We start from the raw sequence: 26,090 nt of genomic DNA, 5'->3' as shown, positions 1-26,090 counted from the left end.
AAGATCCTCTTTACTCGTAACGATAAAGTCATTAGTTTTCGAGATATTTGAAGTTAAACATGTAAGGGCACAGTTATTTAGTTATTTTGATTAATATATTGTGCCGCTTAATTTTTAGTTTCAAATATCTTAAAAACAAATGATTTTATCATTAAGAATGAATAATATACTCTTCATTCTTAATGATAAAATCATTAGCTTTCGAGATATGTATTTGAAATTAAAAATTAAGCGGCACAAAACCTTAATCAAAATAAAATAACTGTGCCGTTACATGTTTAACTGCAAATATCTCGAAAACTAATGACTTTATCGTTACGAGTGAAAAGTAAGTTATTTACATTGAGAGTATGGGAGAATCTAAAAATTGCGCTAAAATGACAATTTCGCCAGTGACGTAGAATTTGGGAAGGGTCAACCATTTGCTTTCCCCTGTTTCCCTGTCGTACGCCTCTGGTAATAGCCGGAAACCTGTATTTAACATAATTTCATAGGGTGTATAGTACCTACACTTTCTACCAAGTATGAAAAGGATATGTCGAACAGTTTTAAAATACTGAGCAAAAATAATTTTTAAATAAAACACTCTGTAACTCAATAAGGAGCCATATTTTATTGAAGTGATTTTGGCGAAATCTTAATATTTTGAGGTCTAGAATAGACAACTCAGAGATTGGACATTCTTAATGAAACTTCCTCTATAAGCAAAACTATATCTTTTACTATAAGGAAAAAAAGAAGAAGAAAAAACGACAAAAAAAATTGTTAATTAGTGAAAAATTCCCAGGTATCTGATTATCGGAACAGCATTTTAAAATGTTTAATCCCCGTGACGCCATTAAAAAAACAAATTATAAACAAATTGGAACAATTTTCAAATGTCATTTTAGAGGGGAGTTAAATGGAAATTTGAATTTTTCAATACATTTATCGAAAATATAAATAAAAATAAAAGTAACGAGGTTTTACACAGTTTTATATTCTTTTGGTAACAACCGCGTTCTTGCAATTTAAAATATAAAAACATTTGATAAATAAATGAAATATCTCATAAATTATTAAATATTTTTTCACCAATTTTTTTTTGCTTAATACTGGTAATATAGCGCAACTTCCCCGATTAAATAAAATAATTAGTGCTTATATAAAACGCAAAAAATACTTTTTTGCAAATTTGATTTTTAAATTTTATATATAATTATTTAAATAAATTGGGGGTCAAATTTAATTTAGTAAGTCTTAGGTGAAATATTTGTCCTTCAGCTTTGTAGAAAAAAACCCTAAAGACCTTCATTAAAATGTAAATTACCTCAGTAGTTAAAAAAATAAATATTGTGCAAAAATGACCCCTTGTTAATTATTTAAACAATGATCCCCTTATATGATTTGGATACTTTCTTGAAAATATCCTTTGTACTCACCTAAACTTTGATATAAAACTTGTTCTAACCTGTACGAATTTACATTTTGATTTACATGTAGTGTAATCTTATTTTACTAGACTACTACATTTTACTAGACTACTACACTAAGTCACTTATTTTCACTTAAAACCTTTAAAACACTTTCTAAATGACAAGTCAAGAGGAGTTCTAATCTTCAGACTATTTAGTTGTGTAGAGTTGTCCAATAAATTCACTGCTAATTCGTTGGGGTGCTTTTCCAGTCGTTTGAAATATTTATCACTGCATTTGATGATCATCTGTTTCACTGTCTCGATCTTCAAGTCGAAGATCGTGATAGCACGAAGAACTTTGGATTGAAACCGCTCCAGTATTGCTAGGTTGCTGTCTGCTGCAGTTCCCCACATTTCAATCCCGTATGCCCAGATGGGCCGGATGATTGCTTTATACACTAATATTTTGTTAGATAGAGATAAGGTGGATTTTCGGCCGAGTAACCAGTAGTGTTTTTTGTATTTTATTCCTAATTGCTTCCTCTTCGTCCAGATGTGTGTTCTCCATGTTAGCCCCTTGTCAAGGTGTAATCCGAGATATTTTACAGTATCATTTTTAGGAATATTCTTGTTATGCATTAGGATATTCGGTGTTTCTTTGTGACATTTAGTGAATACTACGTTAACTGATTTTGCTTCGTTGATCTTTATCTTCCATTTCTTAGCCCATATTTCAACTAGATGTATGTTTTGTTGCGATTGTAGATTCTTCTCCAGTTGGGAAATCAACTGTAAATATTGTGTAGAGAATTGGTCCCAAGACGCTGCCTTGCGGGACCCCAGCATTTATGTTGTGAATTTCAGACACACTTTCTTCGTATCTTGTGTAAAATAGCCTTTCTTCGAGACATGATTTTAGTATTGTATATAGCGGCTGAGAGATTTCTTTTTTCAGTTTGAATAACAATCCTGGATGCTAGACCTTGTCAAATGCTTGACTTACATCCAGGAAAATGGCATTGCAATAGCTCTTTTCCTGGAAGGCTGTTTGTATCTTTTCTACCACCCTATGCACTTATTCAGTTGTGCCGTGGTTTTGGCGAAAACCGAACTGATGATTTGGTATAATATTGTTTGTCTGTATATCAATAATTTTAGTCTACTTGCAATGATTTTCTCTGCAACTTTGGACATAATTCGTAATAAGCTAATGGGTCGGTAGGATGTAATCTCATGTGGAGGTTTTCCTGGTTTTGGAATCGTTATGATTTCTGCTAACTTCCATTGAGCAGGAAAGTAGCCTGTTCTTAGTATCGAGTTAATGATCTGTGTTAAACTTACTATTCCTTTTCTAGGTAGGTTATTTAATATGTTGGCCGTTATCAGATCATGTCCAGGCGACTTCTTTTTATTGAGGTTTTTTATTAGATCTTTTACTTCATTAGGAGTTGCCCATTTGGGTGGTAGATTCATTTGATTAGGACTATCATATAATATATTCTAGAATATTCATAGATGTCGTCATCTTCATTTTTGTTAGTGGCTGAAATACCTTTTCTAGATGTTTTGCGAAAGCGTCTGCTTTTTCCTGATCTGTCTTTAACCATTTTAAATCTTCTGTTCTGATAGGTGGAAATTGGTTTTGTGACCGCTTTACCTTATTTGCGGCCTTCCATAATGAGTAATCGCTATCTGAATTAGGTCAGATATAATTCAAGGCGGTATGTTAAAACGAATTGCCGATGACTATAACAATCCCTCTTTTTAAAATTCATTAATCTTTAATAGTCTTTCCGGATAATATTAGGAACATAATTTGATACTACAGACTTAATTAATCCTTGACGTTGCCTAGTTTTCTTCAACAATAATTCCTGTTTATTCCTGTTAGCCACGACAATCTTCACCATCCTTCCACATCAGCCATGACCAGTCCTACCTATATTCCTGAGAAGAAGGCAATAACCACCGAAATGACGTGGCATTCATTATATGTACATAGACAAGTCTCTAAGTGTATTAAATCTGTAATCCGAGTAATATCCACTGGTTTTGAGAATTGCATCAAGATGACTTTGTCCGAAATGTAACTTACAGATTTAATACACTTAGAGACTTGTCTATGTACATATAATGAATGCCACGTCATTTCGGTGGTTATTGCCTTCTTCTCAGGAATATAGGTAGGACTGGTCATGGCTGATGTGGAAGGATGGTGAAGATTGTCGTGGCTAACAGGAATAAACAGGAATTATTGTTGAAGAAAACTAGGCAACGTCAAGGATTAATTAAGTCTGTAGTATCAAATTATGTTCCTAATATTATCCGGAAAGACTATTAAACATTAATGAATTTTAAAAAGAGGGATTGTTATAGTCATCGGCAATTCGTTTTAACATACCGCCTTGAATTATATATGTATACCCTGTTTACTACAAAAACACGCTTGCGGTCGAAATATGTTAATTAACAACAATATTCATCATCATCATTCTCTTTGCCTTATCCCTATGCAGGGTCGGCTTCCCTAAAAGAGTTTCCTCAGGGTCGTTATTCCCTTATTTGATGTTTTTTGACGAACTGGGGCACATTATGTGTAATGACGAACTGGGCACAAACACTAACACCCCGTCTATTAGAGGGAAATCACACTTTGAGCCTAAATATCTTTCGAATAACAACCTGCCGCAAATTGCCGAATTGAATAATACTAAAGAACAACCCAACTTGAAAAGTCATAAACGGGTGACCTTCAAAATTTTCTAGGAAGGAAAATATCCCACTTTCGACAAGCGATGCCGTCTGAGAGACGGGGTGTTAGTACTTAAGGGTTAAGCTTGAATATCATAGCCATATGAAACAACTAAACAACTGACACCGGGTGGGGTCTGAACCCACGATCTAAGTGATCCCTGCCTATGTTTTAACTAACTAAAGTTAAAACTACATCTTAAAACCCACAAAATTTCATTTGCATATCTCAACCGGTTTTAGAGCAATAAATAAATCGTCAGTTTGTAAGAAAAATTTCAACCTCCCCTATTTGGTAAACAAAGCATTTATAAAGTAAACGTTTATGAAGCAAACTGGCAAACTGTCATTACTTTTTCGTGCAGAGTTACCCATTAAAATACTTATTTAAAAACATTCTGTCATCATCATTCTCTTTGCCTTATTCCTATGCGGGGTCGGCTTCCCTAATTGCATTTCTCCACACAATTCTATCTTGGGTCATATCAATGTTAATCCCCTTTACCAACATGTCCTGCCTTATCGTCTCCCCCAGGTCTTCTTTGGTCTTCCTCTCCTACTCCTTCCAGGAATCTGCACTTTAGCTATTCTTCGTAATGGGTGATTAACGTCTCGACGTTGAACATGACCAAACCATCTTAACCTATGCTCTCTCATTTTGGCATCAATTGGTGCCACACCTAGACTTCCCCTAATATACTCATTTCTAATTTTATCCTTCTTTGTCACTCCACTCATCCATCTAAGCATTCTCATTTCCGCCACATGCATTCGTTGTTCCTCTTTCTTTTTCACTGCCCAACATTTAGTTCCGTGCATCATAGCCGGTCTTATGGCTGTTTTATAGAATTTTTCCTTCAGCTTCATTGGAATTTTTCTGTCACACAACACACCACTCGCTTCTTTCCACTTCATCCATCCAGCCCTAATTCTACTGCATGCATCTCCATCTATTTCTCCATTACTCTGTAATACCGATCCTAGGTAGGTACTTAAAACTATTGCTTTTCACAATCATTTCACCATCCAAAGATACCATTTTATTTGTAGTAACTCCATCTCTAAATGAATATTCCAAATACTCTGTTTTTGTCCTACTAAGTTGTAAACCTTTTCCTCCAGAGCTTGTCTCCACTGTTCCAGTTTTTGTTCCAAGTCTCTTTCACTATTTTCTATTAACACTATATCATCAGCATACATTAGGCACAATGGAATGCTACCCTGTAGTTTTTGCTGTTATCTGGTCCAAAACTAATGAGAATAAATATGGCCTAAGCACCGAGCCTTGGTGCAATCCTACTTTCACATGAAATTTATCAGTCTCTCCCACACCTGTCCTAACTCTAGTCGTTACTCCCTCATACATATCCCTCACAATCTTTACATATTCACCAGGGACTCCTTTTTTATTGAGTGCCCACCACAGAATCTCTCGAGGAACTCTATCATATGCTTTCTCAAGATCAATGAATACCATATGAGCGTTTGTCTCTTTACTCCTGTATTTTTCCATCAACTGCCTTATAATGAAAATTGCATCTGTTGTTGATCTGCCCTGCATAATGCAAAATTGATTCTTGGATATTTCGGTCTCTTCACGTATCCGTCTATAAATTACTCTTTCCCATATTTTCATGGTGCGGCTAAGCAGTTTTATAGCCCTGTAGTTTGTACATTGTTGTATATCTCCCTTGTTTTTGTAGACAGGTACTAGTATACTGCTTCTCCATTCGTCCGGCATTTGTCCAACTTCCATAATTCTATTAAATAAACCTGCTAGCCACCTTGTGCCTGTCTCTCCCAATGCTCTCCATACTTCCCCAGGAATATCATCTGGTCCTACCGCTTTTCCTTTCTTTATTTTTTGAAGCGTTTGGGCCACTTTCTCGTTTGTTATTTTGGTGACCATTGCTACTACTGTCTCCGTTGACTCTACAGGCTGTCTATCAAATTCTTCATTTAATAAGCTGTCAAAGTACTTTCTCCATCTCTTTTTGACATCCTTTTCGTGAACTAGTATTTTATTATTTTCATCTCGGATACATCTAATCTGATTAAAATCTTTTGCTTTCTTTGTTCTCTGTTTGGCTATTTTATATATCTTCGTTTCGCCTTCCCTGGTATCAAGTTGATCGTATAGGTCTGAATACGCTTCTGCTTTGGCTTTTGCTACTGCTACTTTCGCTTCCTTTTTCGCCACCATATAGTTTTGAAGATCTGTGTCGGATCTGGTTTCTTGCCACTTTTTATATAATTTTCCCTTCTCTTTTATTTTTCCTTGTACTTCGTTTGACCACCACTAAGTCTCTTTATCCTCAAACTTTTTACCTGACGTTTTCCCAAGTATTTCAATAGCAGTCTCTCTAACACTACTGGCCATTTTTCTCCAAATTGTATTAGGGCTTCCTTTCATGTTCCAACATATTTTGTCTACTATTCTTTACCTGAATAGACCTGCTTTCTCATCTTTTAGCATCCACCACTTGATTTTTTGTGGCCCTCTCCGATATTTTGGTTTAGCTTCACTTTTTACTTCAATGTCCAGAACAAACAACTTATGTTGTTGGCTTACTGTCTCACTAACTATTACCTTGCAGTCCTTGCATTCACGTATGTCTTCTTTCCTTATCATGAAATAGTCTATTTGGGATTGATGTTGTCCACTTTTGTACGTAATAAGATGAGTTTCTCTCTTTTTAAAGAAGGTGTTAACAATCGCCATATCTAGTGCTGTTGCTAATTCAAGCACATCATCTCCAACTTCATTTGTAGTTCCAAAGCCTAATCACCCATGTATTGCTTCGTATCCTGCCTTGGCTTGGCCCATACAATATTTTATTAGTATTAAATACTATTCAATACATGCATCTATCATTTTTAGCCTAAAGATACTAAATGAACTATTTTATTGATTATACACTATCATTATGATAATATTGATGTTAATTAGTATACAGGGTGTAACAAAAATACAGGTCATAAATTTAATCACATATTCTGGGACCAAAAATAATTCGATTGAACCTAACCTACCTTAGTACAAATGTGCACATAAAAAAAGTTACAGCCCTTTTAAGTTACAAAATGAAAATCGATTTTTTCGAATGTATTGAAAATTATTGGAGATTTTTTATTGAAAATGGACATGTGACATTCTTATGGCAGTAGCATCTTAAGAAAAAATTATAGTGAAATTTGGACACCCCATAAAAATTTTATGGAGGTTTGGTTCCTTTAAACCCCCCAAACTTTTGTGTACGTTCCAATTAAATTATTATTGTAGTACCATTAGTTAAACACAATGTTTTTAAAACTTTTTTGCCTTTTAGTACTTTTTCGAAAAGTCAGTTTTTATCGAGATATTTCGAATATTTGTCAAATACACCACATATTTGTATGGTTAAGTACGATTATGGAGACTTGGTAATAATATGAACATTTATTTATTATGATTTACATTTTTAGGGATATTTTGAACCATATTAAAAAGTCACATCTCGATAAAAGGTGCCTTTTCGAAAAAATACAAAGAGGCAAAAAAGTTTTAAAAACACGGTGTTTAACTAATGGTACCGCAGTAATATTTTAATTGGAACGTACACAAACATTTGGGGGGTTTAAAATAACAAAACCCCCATAAAATTTTTATGTAAACATATTGAAAAATAAGCCTCAACTCGATAAAAACTGCCTTATCGAAAAAATACTAAGAGGCAAAAAGTTTTAATAATATTGAATTTAACTAATGGTACCACAATAATAATTTAATTGAGACGTACACAAAAATTTGGGGGGTTTAAGGGAACAAAATCCCCATAAAATTTTTATGGGGTGCACATATTTCACTATAATTTTTCTTTAAGATGTTCCTGCCATAAGAATGCCACATGTCTATTTTCAATAAAAAATCTCCAATAGTTTTCGATATATTCGAAAAAATCGATTTTCATTTTGTAACTTCAAAGGGCTGTAATTTTTTTTTATGTGCATATTTGTACTAAGGTAAGTTAGGTTCATTCGAACTATTTTTGGTCCCAGAATATGTGATTTAATTTATGACCTGTATTTTTGGTACACCTTGTATTTCGGCAAATAAATAATGAAAACCGATCGACATCGTTAATCATTAGAATAAAGATATTATTTGTACAATAATCAAAAACAAATTTACATATCTCTGACTCTGACTGACAAGTAATGATGCCTAGCTTCTAACTGTACCGGGTGTCCCAATAAGAATGGCTCTCGGCCATATCTCAGGAACCGTTTATAGTACAGCTTTGAGAAAAAAATTTTTATAACAAAAGTTGCCTCGGGAAAAGCCTAGAAATTATTTTGGCGTAATTGAATATCAAAAATTAAAAAATCTAAAATTTTACAAAATTTTCCTAATGAAGGGGCACTGGAAATTCGATCATCGTATTCTTCATAAAATTCTGCGCATATTTGATTTCACAAGTTTAAGTCTACATTTGCAAATAAGAGGTAGGGGTGAGTGGGAACCTTGTTATGAAAAAATGGCTGTAAGTCCGGTTCTACTAAATCGAATTTTGCAAACTGGGTCTTGTTGAAAACAGATCTTTTTCATCAATGTAAGAGTTATATTTTCGAACCAGCCTAATATGTAATATGCCAGCTAGGAGGCGTTATTTATTTTTTTTCAGAAATCTAGTTTTCTTTGGAAAATATTAAATACAAGTATGCATTTTCAATCCTGTATTATAAAATTAGATTAAATTAGCAATAGAATAGCGAAAACCGCATGTCTATACCTTAAGAGATATTCTATCTCGAGATATCTTAAGAAACGTGTAAATTTTAAACATAACTGTTACTGTCATCGGTAAACTAAGTTAAGGAAAAGTAGTGTGCTATGGAAAAAACAAAGAAACATTTTCCAGATGTTAACGTATATAAATATTATAATTAATTAAAATAACAATAAAACAAACAACACTATAAAATATAACAAAGAAATAAACACAACTACTTAGTGACGACCTAAATGTTGCCCATCATTTTCGATGCAAGCATTTACTACACTACTCGAGAAAACATGATCCAGAGAATACGAAACGCCATTCAAGGCATTTCGAGAGCAGAAATTGAGACTGTTGTTCAATCTACTTTTGAAAGAGTAAATCGAAAATGATGGGCAACAATTTGAACATTTAGGTCGTCACTAACTAGTTGTTTTTATTTCTTTGTTATATTTTATAGTGTTGTTTGTCTTATTGTTGCTTTAATAAATAGGGCTTTTCAACGCTTCTCATTTGTTTCGAGCCTGTGTCATAATGTCGTATAATTCGTGTATAATATTAATATACGACATATTATGACACAGGCTCGATACAAATGAGAAGCGTTGAAAAGCCCTATTATATACGTTGACATCTGGAAAAGGTTTCTTCGTTTTTTTTCCATAGCACACTACTTTCCTTAACTTCATTTACCGGTGATAGGAACAGTTATGTTTTTAAATTTACACGTTTCGCAAGATATCTCGAGATAAAAAAGGTATCGACATGCGGTTTTCGCTATTCTTTTGCTAATTTGGTCTAATTTTGTAATATGGGATTAAAAATGCATACTTGTATTTAATATTTTTCAAAGAAAACTAGATGTCTGAAAAAAATTAAATAACGCCTCCTAGCTAGCATATTACTTAGTAAGCTGGTTCGAAGTTATAACTCTTATATTGACGGAAAAGAGCTGTTTTCAACAAGACCAATTTTGCAAAATTCGATTTAGCAGAAGCGGACTTATAGCCATTTTTTCATAACAAGGTTCCCACTCACCCCCACCTCTTATTGGCGAAGGTAGACTTAAACTTGCCAAATCAAATATGCGCAGAATTTTATGAAGAATACGATGATCGGATTTCCAGTGCCCTTTCATTAGTCAAATTTTGTAAAATTTAGATTTTAAAATTTTTGATATTCAATTACGCCCTCTAGCGGTAAACCTACAATTATGAAAATAATTTCCAGGCTTTTCCCGAGACAACTTTTGTTACAATTTTTTTTTTCTCAAAGCTGTACTATAAACGGTTCCTGAGATATGGCCGAGTGCCATTCTTATTGGGACACTCTCGGTACAATAAGAAACGCATTAGGGAGTCGTGGACGCGACTCGGCTCGTCGCGGACTAGTCTAGCTCAGATTCTTTACGCTGTTTTTAATCTTCATGAATGCATTTGGAAGTCGCGGACGAGACGAGGACTTTTTTCAATCTTTAATGAGAATCTCAAGTCGTCTACTGTCTTGTTCGCGACGAGTCGCGACTCTCTAATGCGTTTCTGCCTTAAATATGGCCGTGATGAAAAGTCGTATTCTAATGTTGTGGCAATGCTCTGACGTCAGAAATCTTGAATGACGTAAGCGTATTTTTGTAGTAAAAAGGGTATATGTAGGTGTGTGCATAATACATGATAAATAAAAGTGCAAAATTGTTAAAATCAAAATGGGTAAAATCATATTTCAACTAAAATCAAATAAAAAACAAATAAAAATACTGGCAAACCTAAACTACAAAAATAAAATAGTGTGTATATATTCAAACATGGGAAGTAAATAAAATTCACATAGATCAAAATTACTTTATTTATTTAAACACTTTTAAAGCCAAAAAGTAAAAATCACAATTTGCGCTATACAAAGTTTTACATCACAAGGGGTGTAACAGAGATTCTAGTAATGTTACAAGAATATATAAGATCTATAACGTATCTGTAATTTCAAAAATTTAGTATAAAATAATACTATTTTCAAAATAATTTGAAAAACACGTATTTACATCAAATTATTTTTTTTTATTTTATACAATACAAATGTCTAATTTTGTAAAAACTAATGTTTTATACAAAACATGAAACATTTGCGGTGATAAATTGAAAACTAACGACAGTGGAAATAATGATACCAAGTACCGAAAAAATCGACATCTGTACTTCTAGGTATATACTCCCAAAATTTACAAGAAGTATACCAACTCCTAACGAGTTTGTGTAGAAATCAAGACGGACAGTTAACAAGCGAACCAACGCAATTAATATCAGTGTGGAAACCCCACTTTCTATGCCAGAAAACAAGAGAATGACTAGTTTCTGCATTGTGACATATAGAACGAATGGATGATGAGATAGAAAGGTCAAAAAGTAAGACGGTAATAAAGAAACAACAAGACACCAGGATTAGGCGATTTTCGTTCCTAACTGTTCAAACTAGATGACTAACACCTAGTAGTACACATACATACACTGGTAACTAAGATATCGAACGAATAGAAAATTTTTACCGATTGGAAAACGGGCATCACTTGTCAAGTTTACAAAAAAGACATCATGCTTAAACCTTTGACTGACAATATTATCGGAATATAAAACCGGCTTTTGGCAAAACAAAGCGATTTATTGGCTCTGACATTGCTTAACCTTTCTACAAAACCATCCTTAGACAAAAACTATTTTATGGACGTAGGACACGGTTAATAATAGAAAATACAAGAAACAAGTTTTGAAGAACAAAAGAAGTTTTTGAAAGAAATATTATAAGGAGGACCTTTTCGACCGGTCAACGAAAACAGGATTCGAAAGGCATAGAGACTTCAACTGGCTGGCAATATAGAAGTATTGATGACGACAAAATGCCAACAAGAGTCCTAGATAGTAAAATGCAGGACAGAAGCCCAAAAGAAAGATCACGGTGAGGACGGTAAAATGAAGTGGCAGCAAACATCTTGATTGATGTCACAAACTCGGGGAGAGCTGCACAGAATCGCCAATGTTGGAGGCAGAAATTACAGAAGACAATACTTTAATTTGGACTGAAGCTCAATTGAAAAGAAGGACAAAAGTGACATTTAGTACTACAGTAACTATATATGTGGTTTTACGAGGACCAGTTAAAGCAAGACCACAATCACAAATGAATATTCTTAAGAACTATTATCAAAGAGCATACTATATAATGGAATGGAAAGTATGAAAAATAATACTGGAACAATCGTACAAAATAGTGACCTAAAAACAAATGGTAAAAACACGAAGGTGTCCTTCTGCAAGTGAATGATGGTCAATATAACAATGCAATGCGAGTATCTCATGGGGTCCTGTCAGTCCTGTGAAATACTTCTGTCTACATGAAGAACATTTTCTCTAAATACGATAGAACATTATTCTGTATCAAATTGTCATGTGACAGAAAATTATATTGACTATTTTCGGACCAGTCATGTCATGTCAAGATTGATACTTTCAAGTATTTTTATGCAAATAAATTATGCAAATAAATAAATATTTTGTAATGCGATTTTATAAAATAAAAAATGTATATATCATAATAGTCAATTTCCTAATTACCGAGAGTAATTTATTATCTTTATTTATACTGCCAATAATGAAATCCTTTTTTTATCAAAATAAATATATACAGATGGTATTTCTGTTCAATTCAAGTTTCACCGTTCTCCTACCTACTTTTACCTCTCATCAGGGAGACTTGTGAAGATTGACCTGAACCGAAACGCAGTGTCTAGCAAGCAATTATATGTAGTTACATAAAATGCCAGCGTATGCTAATAGCGACCTCTACATATATTTGTTTTAATATTTTTACTCTAATGGTGAGTTAACAATTCGACATTTATCAAATTGTTAATTTCTCACAGCCTACTTTGGGCTTGTTTATTAAACTGAGCAGAAAATGAGGACATATTGATGAAAAACTTGGCTAGTTGGTAAAGTACCTAACTTTTTTATTATCCAACATAAGCGAATGAATCAAAAAACAAAATGTTAAGAAAACGTGAGGCTATAGTTAGGTTTCGATTTCAGTATTTTATAAATGATGGAATATTCCACAGGGTGTTGCGAACTTTAAGAAAAAAACAGTTTAATTGGTACACACGGTATTCAATGACAATTTAACTGTCTAGCATCAATATTATTACAGCGATATTGTTAAAGAATAAGGCTATAACATATTGAAAAAATCACTTAAATCGGACAACAGGTTTAGGAAATTTGAGACATAAAAAATGACCATTTTTTAAGGTGGTGTGTTAATTTCTTGGAAAAGTGTATATGTATTAGAAAAAAAAATTCATAAATTTTAATTTGTTTGTATTTTTTTACACAAAACGTTAGTTCTCATAATATTCCCTAAATTTGTAATAGTTAACATTGTGAAGAGATTAACTGGGATGCAAATAAGTGTTTTCCTAATCATTTTAAAAATGATTTTGATTAAAATTACCTTAAAATCTAGCAGCTGCCGGTAGTGAAGGTTTGCCAACATTTTTTTTAATATATGATTAGTAACGATATCCTACTATATAAATATATTACCCTACTCAGATAAAAGTTATTATATAAGCAAACTTCAACTAAATAAATGTCGTATTATTTAGTCTTATACTTCGCAAAATATCTATCACATGTCAAAGTTAAAGGAATTATAAGGCTAAATAAGATGTATGATAAAAAAATGTACATTTCCAAAAGAAAATAATGAATAATACATTTCTAAATAGTATTTGCTTACTCGTTACTCTATCTTAGGCCCAGGCAGGCATATGTAGTGTTTTTACATATCTCTTTACTGCTATAATCCCTCTGACGGGATTTCCAACGACCTATACACAGAAGAAATGGAGACAATGAAAAGCCGTAAGGTAGGGTTTTATTCTCCCCCACTACTGTTTAACATTTATGTAGAAAAGATATTGCAGGTGTTCCTATTAATAATCTAAAAAATGCTGAAGATACTAGCAGACAATATAGAAGAGCTGTATTTAGTGAATATCATAAATGGAACGAGAGAGAAACATTAACATCAACATAGCAAAAACCAAATATATGGTAACCAGCAGACAGCCCCATATAGACACTCACGTGAATATAAATAATAGAGCTATTGAAAATATTTAAGTACCTTGGAACTACATTAAATTACAAGTGAGACTGTGGCCTGGAAGTGAAGATAAAAGTAGCAACTCCTTCATTATATTTGGCTAATATCTCCTTCACAATGAAGTGTCTTTAGAATTACATTATCTTATCTTAGAACACTTAGAATCTGGGTCCTGAATAGCCCATCCTGATGTACGGAAGTAAGATCTGGTAACTTTAAGTGAGATATCTGAATCGTATGGAGGCTTTCGAAATGTGGCGTCTTAGAAGGCTGCTTACATTTCCATGGGTGAACAATGTAACAAATGTTGAGGTCCTAAGAAGAGCTAATACCCAAAGATAATTATTAGATCTCGTTAAGCAACGAAATGTTTCTTACTTGGGCCATATTCTACGAAATGACAAATATAATCTCCTTAATGTCATCTTAATGGGTAAAGGTCGAAGGTTAAAGGTCGAAGAGGCCTTAGACGAAAGCAACATTCAGAGACATCAGAAACTGGTGCGGCTTACCTGATGTTAGTACCATAATAAGAAAAGCAGAAGAAGAATCTCTGTACATTCGATAACCAGCACGAACGCCTACACGCTGCATATTGTGCGGCCCCAAAGAAGAAGAATCAATTTTTAATGCTGGTCTTCAAGCATTTCTAAATGTGCCGATTAATGCTTCCAGGTCTGTATTAATAGGAACAAGAAAACGAGTTTTCAAAAAAATGTATTAACGACGGAAACAAATTATAGAGGTACAAATAATTTTAGGTTTCAAGATAGCAACAATGATACACCAATGATACGTATCAAAAATAGGTCGTATGTGACATGGGCTTGAGCTTGCTTTATTCTTAAAATTATTCTGCTAAATAACTTCCAATGATAATATATTTAATTTTCTTTTGGAAACGTCAACGTCGCGGTTTTAAAATGACATTTAACAAAGCGACAACAACAACGATATATAATCCAAAAGGCAATCAATAACTACGAAATCAAGCTAATAACATACTCTTCTCACATGATAGTGGACCACTCTGTCGCTTTTTTTTTACCTTTCATTTTATATGATCAGTCTCATTAATACTTTTCTCTCTCATGGAAAAATATTTGATAAATCCATGAAATCAGTCGATAAATACGTCAAAACTGTTTAATAGGAAGGGCAATAACAACTCGAGAAAACTTCAAAGGACCAAACTAATAAAAAAGGATAATACGGAAACTACAAAGATTAAAAGCACGCTCATAGATTCACGTTGAGCCTATTTATGTAAGCTGCACACAAAATGTTAATTGATGATGATCATTACCATCATCATCATCAGTCTCAGTGTACTCTACCGATGCAACTTCTCTGTCCACGCATGTCTGATGTTAGTTGTTATACAGTGATGAGTGCGGTAATAACCGGCAAAATAGCGCAGAAGATGAAAAACATAATACATTGCGAAACAAAAAGAGATGAAACTAGTGGAGATGGAAATGATCGTTATAAACGTACAAATTAATATTACATTACATAAGGTTTGTTCGTAGAACGATCAGCAACCGTTGCCAAACATCAGACGCATGCGCGTTCGTAGTCTACGAAGGCTAAATGTTAACTGCATAACGCTAACTGTTAATTGCGCATGCGTCTGATCGTTGACAACGGTTGCTGATCGTTTGGATAGTACTACGAACAAACCTACAGTTTTCCCACCTTTAGACGTATCAGAGGAGTATGACAACTGTCACTTTGACAGTAGAATTTTATAAAATACTCCTGTCACAGACGTCTAAAGGTGGGAAATACTGTAATGTAACGTTAATTTATACGTTTATAACGATCATTTCCATCTCCACTAGTTTCATCTCTTTTTGTTCCGCCATGTATTATGTTTTCCCTATTTTGCGTTATTTTGCCGGTTATTAGCGCGCTCATCACTGTATGTACCAGACTGTTTATTATCATAGTCCCTTAGTAACCTTAAGTTTGAACGTCGTCTTGGTCTCTTGATGCCTGTGTTGTATACAATTGTGTGTATTCTCATTCCATGAGAAGAGCTGATTTGGAGACATCTCTTAGGGCTTGTCCATATGCGGGCGGTTTGCCAACGTTGACTGCACGGTTTACCTCTTTTACTTGATCTCACCCTAATGCCGCTTTTGAAGTTTCACCCTAATACCACGAAAAACAGGGGGAAACAGGTAAACCGCTCGGTCGACGTTGACAAACTGCCCGCATATGGACAAGCCCTTAGCTTTCCATAAGCCTCCCAATTCAATCCTATTCTACGCATTAGTTCATTGGTCTGGTTATCTCTACTTATGCCAATTTCCTGCCCCAGATATTTGTATGCTGATGTTTGTTTTATACTTGTTCCAGCTATGTTTATGTTCTCACTCAGAATGAGGTTTGTAATCACTTGTCTTTTTGAGTTGTTGATCTTTAACCCACTTTTCATGAGAGTCATGGTAGAGCCTTTCGCACATTTCGATGGCAGGATCATTGCGATCTGTTATCAGGACTGTGTCGTCCGCGAATCTGAGGTGACTAAGTTGGTCTCCAGTTACGTTTATGCCTTGACCCCTTGTAGCTTTCTCGAGATATTTTGATCGTTCTAAATTTTTTAGTTTTGATCATCATTTTATACAACAATAAATAAAAAAATAATAAAAAAAGAAATAAATAAAAGTACCTACTTATTTTCGAGAGATTGTATGGTATCGGTCATAGATTGTGCTTTAGCTTCTAGTTTGGTAATAAACTCAGTTTTATGCCTTAGAGAAGCCTCGCTTTCCTAAAATAAGTCACATTTACATACCAAGGGAATACATTATAATGAAATACTTTCATTAAACACAAATAAATCCTAAACAAAGTAATTATGTTTTGTTTTTTTTGTACCAAAATGTTTTAGTCAGTTAATATCGTTATACAGGGTGTCCCGAAACGATTGGTCATAAATTATACCACAGGTTCTGTGGTCAAAAATAGGTTGATTGAACCTCACTTACCTATATACAATAATGCTCACAAAAAAAGTTATAGCCCTTTGAAGTTACAAAATGAAAATCGATTTTTTTTTCATATATCGAAAACTTTTAGAGATTTTTTATTGAAAACGGACATGTGGCATTCTCATGGGAACAGCATCTTAAAAAAAATTAAAGTGAAATTTGTGCACCCCATAAAAATGTATGGGGGTTTTGTTCACTTAAACCCCCCAAACTTTTGTGTACGTTCCAATTAAATTATTATTGTGGCACCATTAGTTAAATACAATGTTTTTAAAACTTTTTTGACTCTTGGTACTTTTTCGATAAGCCAGTGTTTATCGAGATGTTTTGAATATTTGTCGAATCGACCACATATTTGTATATGGTTAAGTACGCGATTATAGAGACCTGTTAATAATCTGAAAATTTATTTTACATTTTTAGGTATATTTAAAAAAGAAGCCACATCTCGATAAAAGGTGACTTATCAAAAAAAGATTAAGAGGCAAAAAAGTTTTAAAAACACTGTGTTTAACTAATGGTACCACAATAATAGTTTAATTGGAACGTACACAAACATTTGGGGGGTTTAACGGAACAAAACCCCCATCAAATCTTTATGTAAATATATTAAAAAAGAAGCCGCATCTCGATAAAAACTGGCTTATAGAAAAAATACTTAGAGGCAAAAAAGTTTTAAAAACGTTGTGTTTAACTGACGGTACTACAATAATGAATTACTTGGTACGTACACAAAGGTTTGGGGGGGGGGGTTTAAGGGAACAAAACTCCCATACTATTTTTATGGGGTGGACAGATTTCACTATAATTTTGTTTTAAGATGTTCCTGCCATAAGAATGATACGTATCCATTTTCAATAAAAAATCTCTAATATAGTTTTCGATATATTGAAAAAAATCGATTTTCATTTTGTAATTTCAAAGGACTGTAACTTTTTTTATGAACACATTTGTACTAAGGTAAGTTAGGTTCAATAGAACTATTTTTGACCCCAGAATGTGTGGTATAATTTATGACCAATCTTTTCGGGACACCCTGTATATATTTGAAATTTGCATACAAACTATACCATATCTTCTATAACTATTGTAACGTTATGGACGTCACATCTTTGTTATTTTATTTTCAAATAATTATTTTATTCTGATTCCCTTAATAATTAATTAATTTCTTAACTTCCTTTATTGTTTTTACTGGTTTTCGTTAAAAATTAGTTATCGCCCTCTTTCTTTCTTTTCTGTAGACATATCTCCGTACGTTTGTCATAAAACATCTAATTTTATTAGTATATTCAACGAGAAATCAGGTAGGTAGTAGAAGTAGGAAATATTCATTACCTTAAATTGTGGTTTACCCTTACAAGTGAAAGAAAACTGAAGAAAAGGACTCCCTTTTCAAATCCCACGATATTTACTGACTAAAACATTCTGTATACTAATAACATGGAATGTGACAACAGGAAATGTTTATTATATTAATAATTATTATATATTTATTAATTATTAAATAGGAGGTAAAATATGTACTGATACTGATAAGTAATAAGTCAAAAATATCGATTTTGACTGTTTTTTACTAAGTTAAAAAATTCGATAAAAAGTAATAGAAATGACTGATTTTAAGCTCTATTTTGAAATTAACTATTCAACTAAGCGTTGAGATTCATTCGCTTTTCATCGCTTTTTATCGACCTTTTTAACGTACTAAAGAACTTTCAAAATCGATATTTTTGACTTTTTTACCTATTTACTTATCATTACAGAAATAAAATTAGTATAGAGAGCATAACTGCTAATTTCATATCCTGAATTCACACTTAAATACAATTTTAACTTGTAAAAACAAAATAATTGAAATTTTTGTAAATTTCGTTAATTTAATACCTTTTGAGGGCATACAACTCAAACAAGCTACCACAGACACATATAGTCGAATGGGGAATTACATATTTTTAATAATAGACTATTCTTTCGGTTCTGGAGAGTTAAGATCTAAATCTAATTTAATGAAAGACTCGGTAGAATCGGAAGGTATGGGTTCCTTTAATACGGCCTCTTTTTCTACTCCGGCACCTCCAGATTCTTCCGCAGCCTCGCATTTTCTATTTTCTTTTATAACCGATTTTGAAAGTGAGTGTTTTCTGTCGTGTATAGACTTTTTATCAGCTGGTCTTTTATCGTCTTTAAGCAGATGGTTGTATTTCTCTAAGTTGTTGAGGATCTTTCCGATCTGACCAGCTTTCGCTTGCAGACGACTCACCATCTCACCTTTCTGTGTTAGTTCCATCTCACATTCCTATAATCAGTCAAAGTAGAATAGAATATCTATGTAGTAAATGAACAAAATAATTTATACGGACATGCCTATACACAATCAATCTTATTTGTATGATAAAAAGCAGACTTGTTGTAGTGCAGAAGGATAAGGATGTAAAAAGGTTGTGTTTAAAAAAAATATAAAATGTATGGGCACTAAAAGTAGCAGTAAAGCAGAATTTTTTCGCCCGCTCGAAATACGAATCCATAATGTTGTATCAAGTTATTAATTACCACAAAACTTTAACATTTTTTATTCCTTATGTATATAATATGAATGTCATATTCGCTCCGTGCATGACTGACGCGATACCTAGCGTCGCCACCTGACATTTTTGGCCTATGATAAATGCATGTTGTGAAGTTGCAAATATTAGTACATAATTAGTTTTTTTACGATACTTTTCCAATTTATGTATAAAATGGATGTAGTATTAAGAACTGTGTTTCTAAAATTTCATCACAATTTATCTTTTCAACTTCAAGAAGCAATAAATAGAATAAATGTAGGAAAAGCCAGCGGATCAGATAAAATTGATCCCGAAATGATAAAATGCATAGGTAGAGATGGAAAGAAATGGCTGCTGGAAATAATGAGAGAAGCTTGCAGAAAAAATAAAATGCCGAGAGAATGGAAAGACAACATATTGATACCAATACAGAAAAAAGGAGAAGAAGCCGTGTGCGGATACTATAGAGATATTTGCCTGTCATCAGTAGTAGAAGCTTTATACTAGAATAATAAAAAAAGGCTGTAACTAATTATTACCTCAATGTTATTCTATTCTGAATATCTTTATAATTAATAATATAGATTTTGACTGACCATTCTGCTCTCATATTTATAGTATTTACTTACTTATCTGTGGCTTTACAGAGCATAGTTTGTTTGCCGTTTATCACATCTCAATCGCCATTCCGTGTTATCATATATGTATTTTTAAGTGAGGTGTCTTTTTTCCATTGCTGCTTTATTTGCGTTTCTCTGTAATCTGGGACGTCATCTTCTCATCCTTCTATTTGATTGCCATTTCCAATTTCTCAGCGATATTTTTATCTCGTCCTTACTTTGTATATGTCCATACCAGAACAATTTTTGTTTTTCTATTTCGTCATTTTGTGTCTCCTTCAGATTTATTAGTTCTCTAATTCGGTCATTTCTCACGTTAAGTCAAAACGGCAACAGGTGTATATTTTCAAAAAAATGATAGTGTGTAAAACATTTATTAAAAATGAGCTTTAATAAATTAGCTGATTTTTAATAAATGTTTTACGTATCTGTTTCTTGAAAACATACACCTGTTGCAGTTTTGACTTATATAGAAGTGTGTACAAGTCATACAGTCTTTTTCTCTCACTTTGTCTATTAGTGTTGGCTATGGCATGGACTTTATGTCATTCATCCAGTCACAACATGAGGTACTTAATGTCATGTGTAGTGTGTGTGTGTTGAGTAAGTGTCTTGTTACTTTGCAAAGTCGACGTCATTGTCTTTGCAAAGATACGCTAATTGTATCCGAACGTCTGCGGTCCCTCCGGTGAGTACCGATCTCACAAGGACAGAAACTATCTTCATTTATTAATTTATAATAAACGAAAACTTCCTGACCTTGGTGAGATTCGAACTCACGACCATTCGGACCTTTCAATCCAAAGGTAGGCGCTCTTACCACTGAGCCACAGAGGGGGTTTATTAGTGTTAATATGCAGCTTCTTCTCTAAAACTCATTTCCATTGCGTTTATTTCCATTATTATATTTGTCACCCATTTCTGAGCCATGCAGTGAGCAGCTTTACACTATTGTCTTAAAGATTTGGTGTTCAGTTTTGGTTGAAATTAATATCGCTCAAAATTTCAATTTTCAGTCATATAATCGAGAATTTCAATATTATTTCAGAATTTCAATATTACGTCGCTCCATATAATCGAGTGTAATTGTCGTGTTATTGTCTTTCGTTTACTAATTTTATTTATTATTATGCCTTTCATCTGATCCTGTATTTGTTAGTAACCCCCAAGTATTTATATTTATTTGTGTGTTTTATTGAGTTGTTTATATTTATCTCTAGTTCTGCGGTGTTTCCATGACCATTTATTGTGTTTTATAATAATTAATTATCAAACACCAGCTTTTAAAATCTTCTTCCAGCTTTTTATCGTGTAGACGTCATTGTCTTTGTCTTCTGCTAAAATAATTTGATCATCTATCTATGGATATAGTTTGCGTCTATTTTTACTCCCCCCTGTCCACATTTCTTGTTCCAGTTATTTAAAGTACAGTGGAACCCCGATAAGTCGGCCCCGATATCCCGGAAGTCCGGCTAACCCGCACCGATTTTCATCAGACAAACATTTCAACAATTCAAAATAAAAATGTAAGTATGTAATATAATATTTGAGAGATAATGTGTATTTGTGTAATTTGAACTACACGTTAGTAAAAATGACTCATGGCACACGGCGGCATCGGCAGAGAGACGTTCATTGTCTTGAATTATCGGAAACAACAAGCACCTTTAAAAAATTCTTTTTTAAACAATGGTCTAATCTTCACTGTTCTTAAATAACATAACATCGTTCCGATTGTGACTGTTTTGCGTGTAGTACAGTCTTGTATTGTTCGCTTCCGTTTGCTTAGGTTTGTATTTATGTGTTTTTGGTAATTTAGATGTGTACTGTGCACATAAATTTCATGTTATTTCAATTATAATAGAGTTTATCTGTAGGTATACCGTATTTAATTAATTTTACCATATTCTCCGGCTAACCCGGATCGGCCGCGGTCCCGATTAATCCGAGTTATCGAGGTTCCACTGTACATGCAAGATATAAGGTACGTGCGCACCTGATGCATTAACGGAATGCAACATGGCAATTTAATGTATTTCTTTATTCAAACCAATCAGCGCAAACTTTACGAAAACATAACACATCAACAGTGCGGTGCGTTGCTTGATGACTTAGCGAACACTTTCCGTGTTTCTGTTTTTACAAATTTCGTACACTCATTTATTAAACTTCCCTTTTGGACGTTTATTTTGTTGTTCCTCGCACAACGAACTAACATTAATAACAATAATTTTTGAATCTATCTTCCATGAAATATGTAAATCCACTGACTGAGCTGATGGGATTTTGCCGGTAAAAATGTGTGTGTTACGGAATTTAATTCCGAGTTGTAGCGGTGCGTTCCGGTGCCGGTCGGTTCGGTGAAGTGCGCGCATACCTTTAATCCTTACGTCTTTCACATTGATATGTCTTGGAATGACCTGTATTCAAAGTTGATCATGTTTTTCAAGTTTCTTTTGAAGACAATACTCCATTTTTTACGATAAACGTAACTTATACTACTTATGACTGATCATCTGAAAAGAGAAGGTACTCCATTCTCATTATAGAAAATTTTCTAAACCATTCTTTGAGCACTTATTGAATATATTTTAAAACTTGTTGATTGAAAGTAACATCCTGCCTAGTACTAACAGTCCCATGTTATTATATTTCTGTTCTTACACATTTTAAGCTCATAGATATTTGATAAATGCTTATTATTATAAAGTGACCATTTAACATTTTTTCGTTCTCTTTGTGTACCATGCTTGTTTTCAAAAGTTGACTATCCTCGTATTAACAAGCTGATGAAATGTTTCTCGGTCGGCAGCTATATGAAACAATTCCTCGACCGTTCGACCTGTCTATTGTCTAATGTTATGCAGACAGTACAGTTCTTTTCTTCCGACATAGCGTTTTCCTTCGATTTTGCCCTGAATGAACAACAGGGCCGTAACTACGATGTTGGGGGGCCCCGGGGCAAATGTGATCTGGGGGCCCCCTACCGGGAGGTCTGGGGACTTTACCCCCACGCACGGGGGGTCCGGAAAAATGTTTGATATTTAACCCCTTGAAAGCGCATTTTCCCTCCTATGTGTGCACCACACTCTCTTCTTTCTTTTTTTTTCAGCATGTCCTGCAATAACTATAAAATTAGCAGCTCTAATGATTACAGCTTCATCTGTATCTGACATTGCGAACGGATTATTAACGAATGCGTTCGTTCGCTACAATGTAAATTGTCTTACTTTGTACCGAACGAATAACCAAGCGAACACCTACGAATTCGTTCCTTCGTTCGTGTTCACTTTGATTTAAAAGCACCTTGAGGTGCCTTAAGCTATTGCAGTGTGAGCCAAGCACACTCAGTGAAACTGGTCACTGTACTGGTGGGACTGATCCTAATGTGCTCATTTTATCTTATGTATACCTTTCTTTTCAATATGTGCTTCCTTTCACGTACCAAGATGTGGTCTGGGGTAAATTGATTAAGACAAAGTAGCTGGGACCTGGGGTCCCTATTCCGGTTGCATTTTAGTTTTTATTTCGCCAAAATAACTAATTCCTTCAGTTACAATTTATATGTTTACGAAAGATCTCGGCGGCACCAGCTTAGCCCGAGCCCACCTCTTCCAATGGCATTTTAGGTTTTATTACGCCGACAACTAATTTCTTAAGTAATAATTTAAATTTTTATGTTAAGGTCTCGGGCGCCCCAGATTAGCTCAGGCCTCAGGGTCCTTGTTCTGTTCCAATTGCAGTTTACTCTAAAAGACTAATTTCCCCAGTGAAAAATTAAAACTAAGTTGCGGTCTTTTTAAAATTGTGTCATTTGAAAATATTTCGTTGGGATCGGCTTTTAAAATACATATTTTTATTTTCCTCGTTAAAATCTATGCACGGGGCCCCCTTGGTCGGGGGCCCCGGGCCACTGCCCCGGTTGCCACCCAATGGTAGTTACGGCCCTGATGACCAACCGGAGTAAGCGATAATTAGGAATATTCATTATATGATCGAAGTATTAAACCTTTCTCATTTTAATGATGTTGATCAATTCTCGCTCTTTGTGCCTGGTCTTTAGCACACGTTCGTTAGATATGTGGGCTCTCCATGGGGTTCTGAGCATGCGACTGTAACCACAAATCGAACGCTTCTAATTTGTTAAGATTTTTTATTTTTGTTGTCCAGGTTTCACATCCATGGAACAAAACGGACCAGGCGTAACACTTCAATACTCTTAGACGTGTGGACAATGACAGACTTCTACTGCACAATACAGAACGCCAACTAAAAAAGCTTTTTCGTGCAAGTTCTATTCTGGTCGAAATTTCCCCACCACTTTCAACCCTGCAGTCAATTCAGCTACCCAGATATCTAAAACGTTTTGACCTTTCCAAGATTTTGTTATCTAATTTTAGTAGTGAGTCTTCGATATTAATTTATCCGACCACCATCCATTTTGTTTTCTTTGTGTTGTAGCCCAGTAAGGATCTGCGAAAAAACGTCTATTTTTGGATGTGAGAGGTGGCATTCGGATTTTTGCAAATAAGGTTAGGTGACACCTTCAGTAATAATAATTGACTTATGCTCCTTCGCAAATATGCCCGAAACATTAATAAAAAAATTAAAATATTTAAAAATTTCGAAAACATCGATTTTTTTCTGCTTTCTTTGCTTGTAACTTTAAAACGATTCGTTTTGGAACAAAGACGTACAGAAATAAAATAAAGATAACTGAATTTTGTATGATATACGACTGGTAAAAAATGTCTTAAGGTATTACCTTTTCTGCAATATAGCAATAAATACAAAATAAGGGGGCAAAATAAGTCTGTTGTTATTCAATATTTTTTAACCACTTTGGTGGCACTTAGAACCTTAGTAATTTGCTTAGGAAATTCTTTGTAACATACTTAAATCGTGTACCAAATTTCATTAAAATCGACCTAATAAATTTTGCATCATAAATTTGCAATCTAAATGTTTTTAAAAAAGTTCAAATTTTTAAAAATCTTTCTGAACAAAAAGTAGACCATTTAGAAGTTCGCTAATTTTTTTACATATAAAGAGGTGCTCTACCTATCTAATATACTTTACAGAATTAAAATCGGATTATTTAAGGGGCCCCAGCAATGTTTTAAATTATTAAACAATTTTTTGGCTTATAAACAAATAGCTTTGTTTAATAATAAAAAAATTAATTTTTAGCAATGCAAATAATTAAAACCGGTATAATTTGACTTAAACTTTCAAATGCTGTCAGCAGAATTGCTATTTTATTTTTTAATCAAACGTTATTCGCGTTCAAAAATTGCAATTTCTCGATTTTTTGAAAGTTCCACCGCGTTTATCTCGAAAACTATGCATCCTACGAAAAAACTTGTAAGAACATTTTTTTGCTTAGACTTACCCAAGAAATACAAAAAAATGTTTTATTTTGCGATTTTATAAATCGCAATAAAAATCGATTTTATGTAATTCCTCAAGTTCTTTGTTTAAAAAATTCGTGTTCTACGGGTCAAAATACATAAAAAAAAACTTGGGTAAGTCCATCTAAATAAAGGAGCCCGTAGCACCCCCTCCTGGCCACAGCAGTAATTTGTTTATAAGCCAAAAAATTGTTTATAACTTTAAAACATTGCTGAGGCTGCTTAAATAATCCGATTTCAATTCTGTAAAGTGCATTTGATAGGTGGAGTACTTCTTTATATGTAAAAAAATTGACAAATCTTTGTATGTTCTAGTTTTTGTGTGCAAGATTTTAAAATTTTTTAATTTTTTAATAAAAGTTTAGATTGTAAAATTATTATGCAAAATCTAGTAAGTCAATTTTAATGAAATTTGGTGTACGGTTTTAGCGCATTACAAAATTTTTCTAAGCGAAT

At 33.7% G+C, this 26,090-nt stretch overlaps 1 protein-coding gene across 3 annotated transcripts in view; it reads right to left on the bottom strand.

Annotated features, from left to right (window-relative positions):
- LOC114328896 (RUN and FYVE domain-containing protein 2) overlaps positions 1-26,090 on the bottom strand; it is a 143,564-nt gene that overhangs the window by 30,554 nt on the left and 86,920 nt on the right. For 2 of the 3 annotated variants that reach the window (XM_028277876.2, XM_028277875.2), the window contains exon 8: positions 16,740-16,837. In XM_028277876.2, coding sequence (XP_028133677.1) covers positions 16,740-16,837 — 98 coding nt within the window. The other variant, XM_028277877.2, reaches the window with a different exon arrangement.

The sequence above is a fragment of the Diabrotica virgifera genome, chromosome 2, assembly GCF_917563875.1.
Source record: "Diabrotica virgifera virgifera chromosome 2, PGI_DIABVI_V3a".
NCBI lineage: Eukaryota > Metazoa > Arthropoda > Insecta > Coleoptera > Chrysomelidae > Diabrotica > Diabrotica virgifera.
The sequence above is the reverse complement of the archived record's forward strand: the minus strand, read 5'-3'. Positions and strand labels throughout refer to the sequence as shown.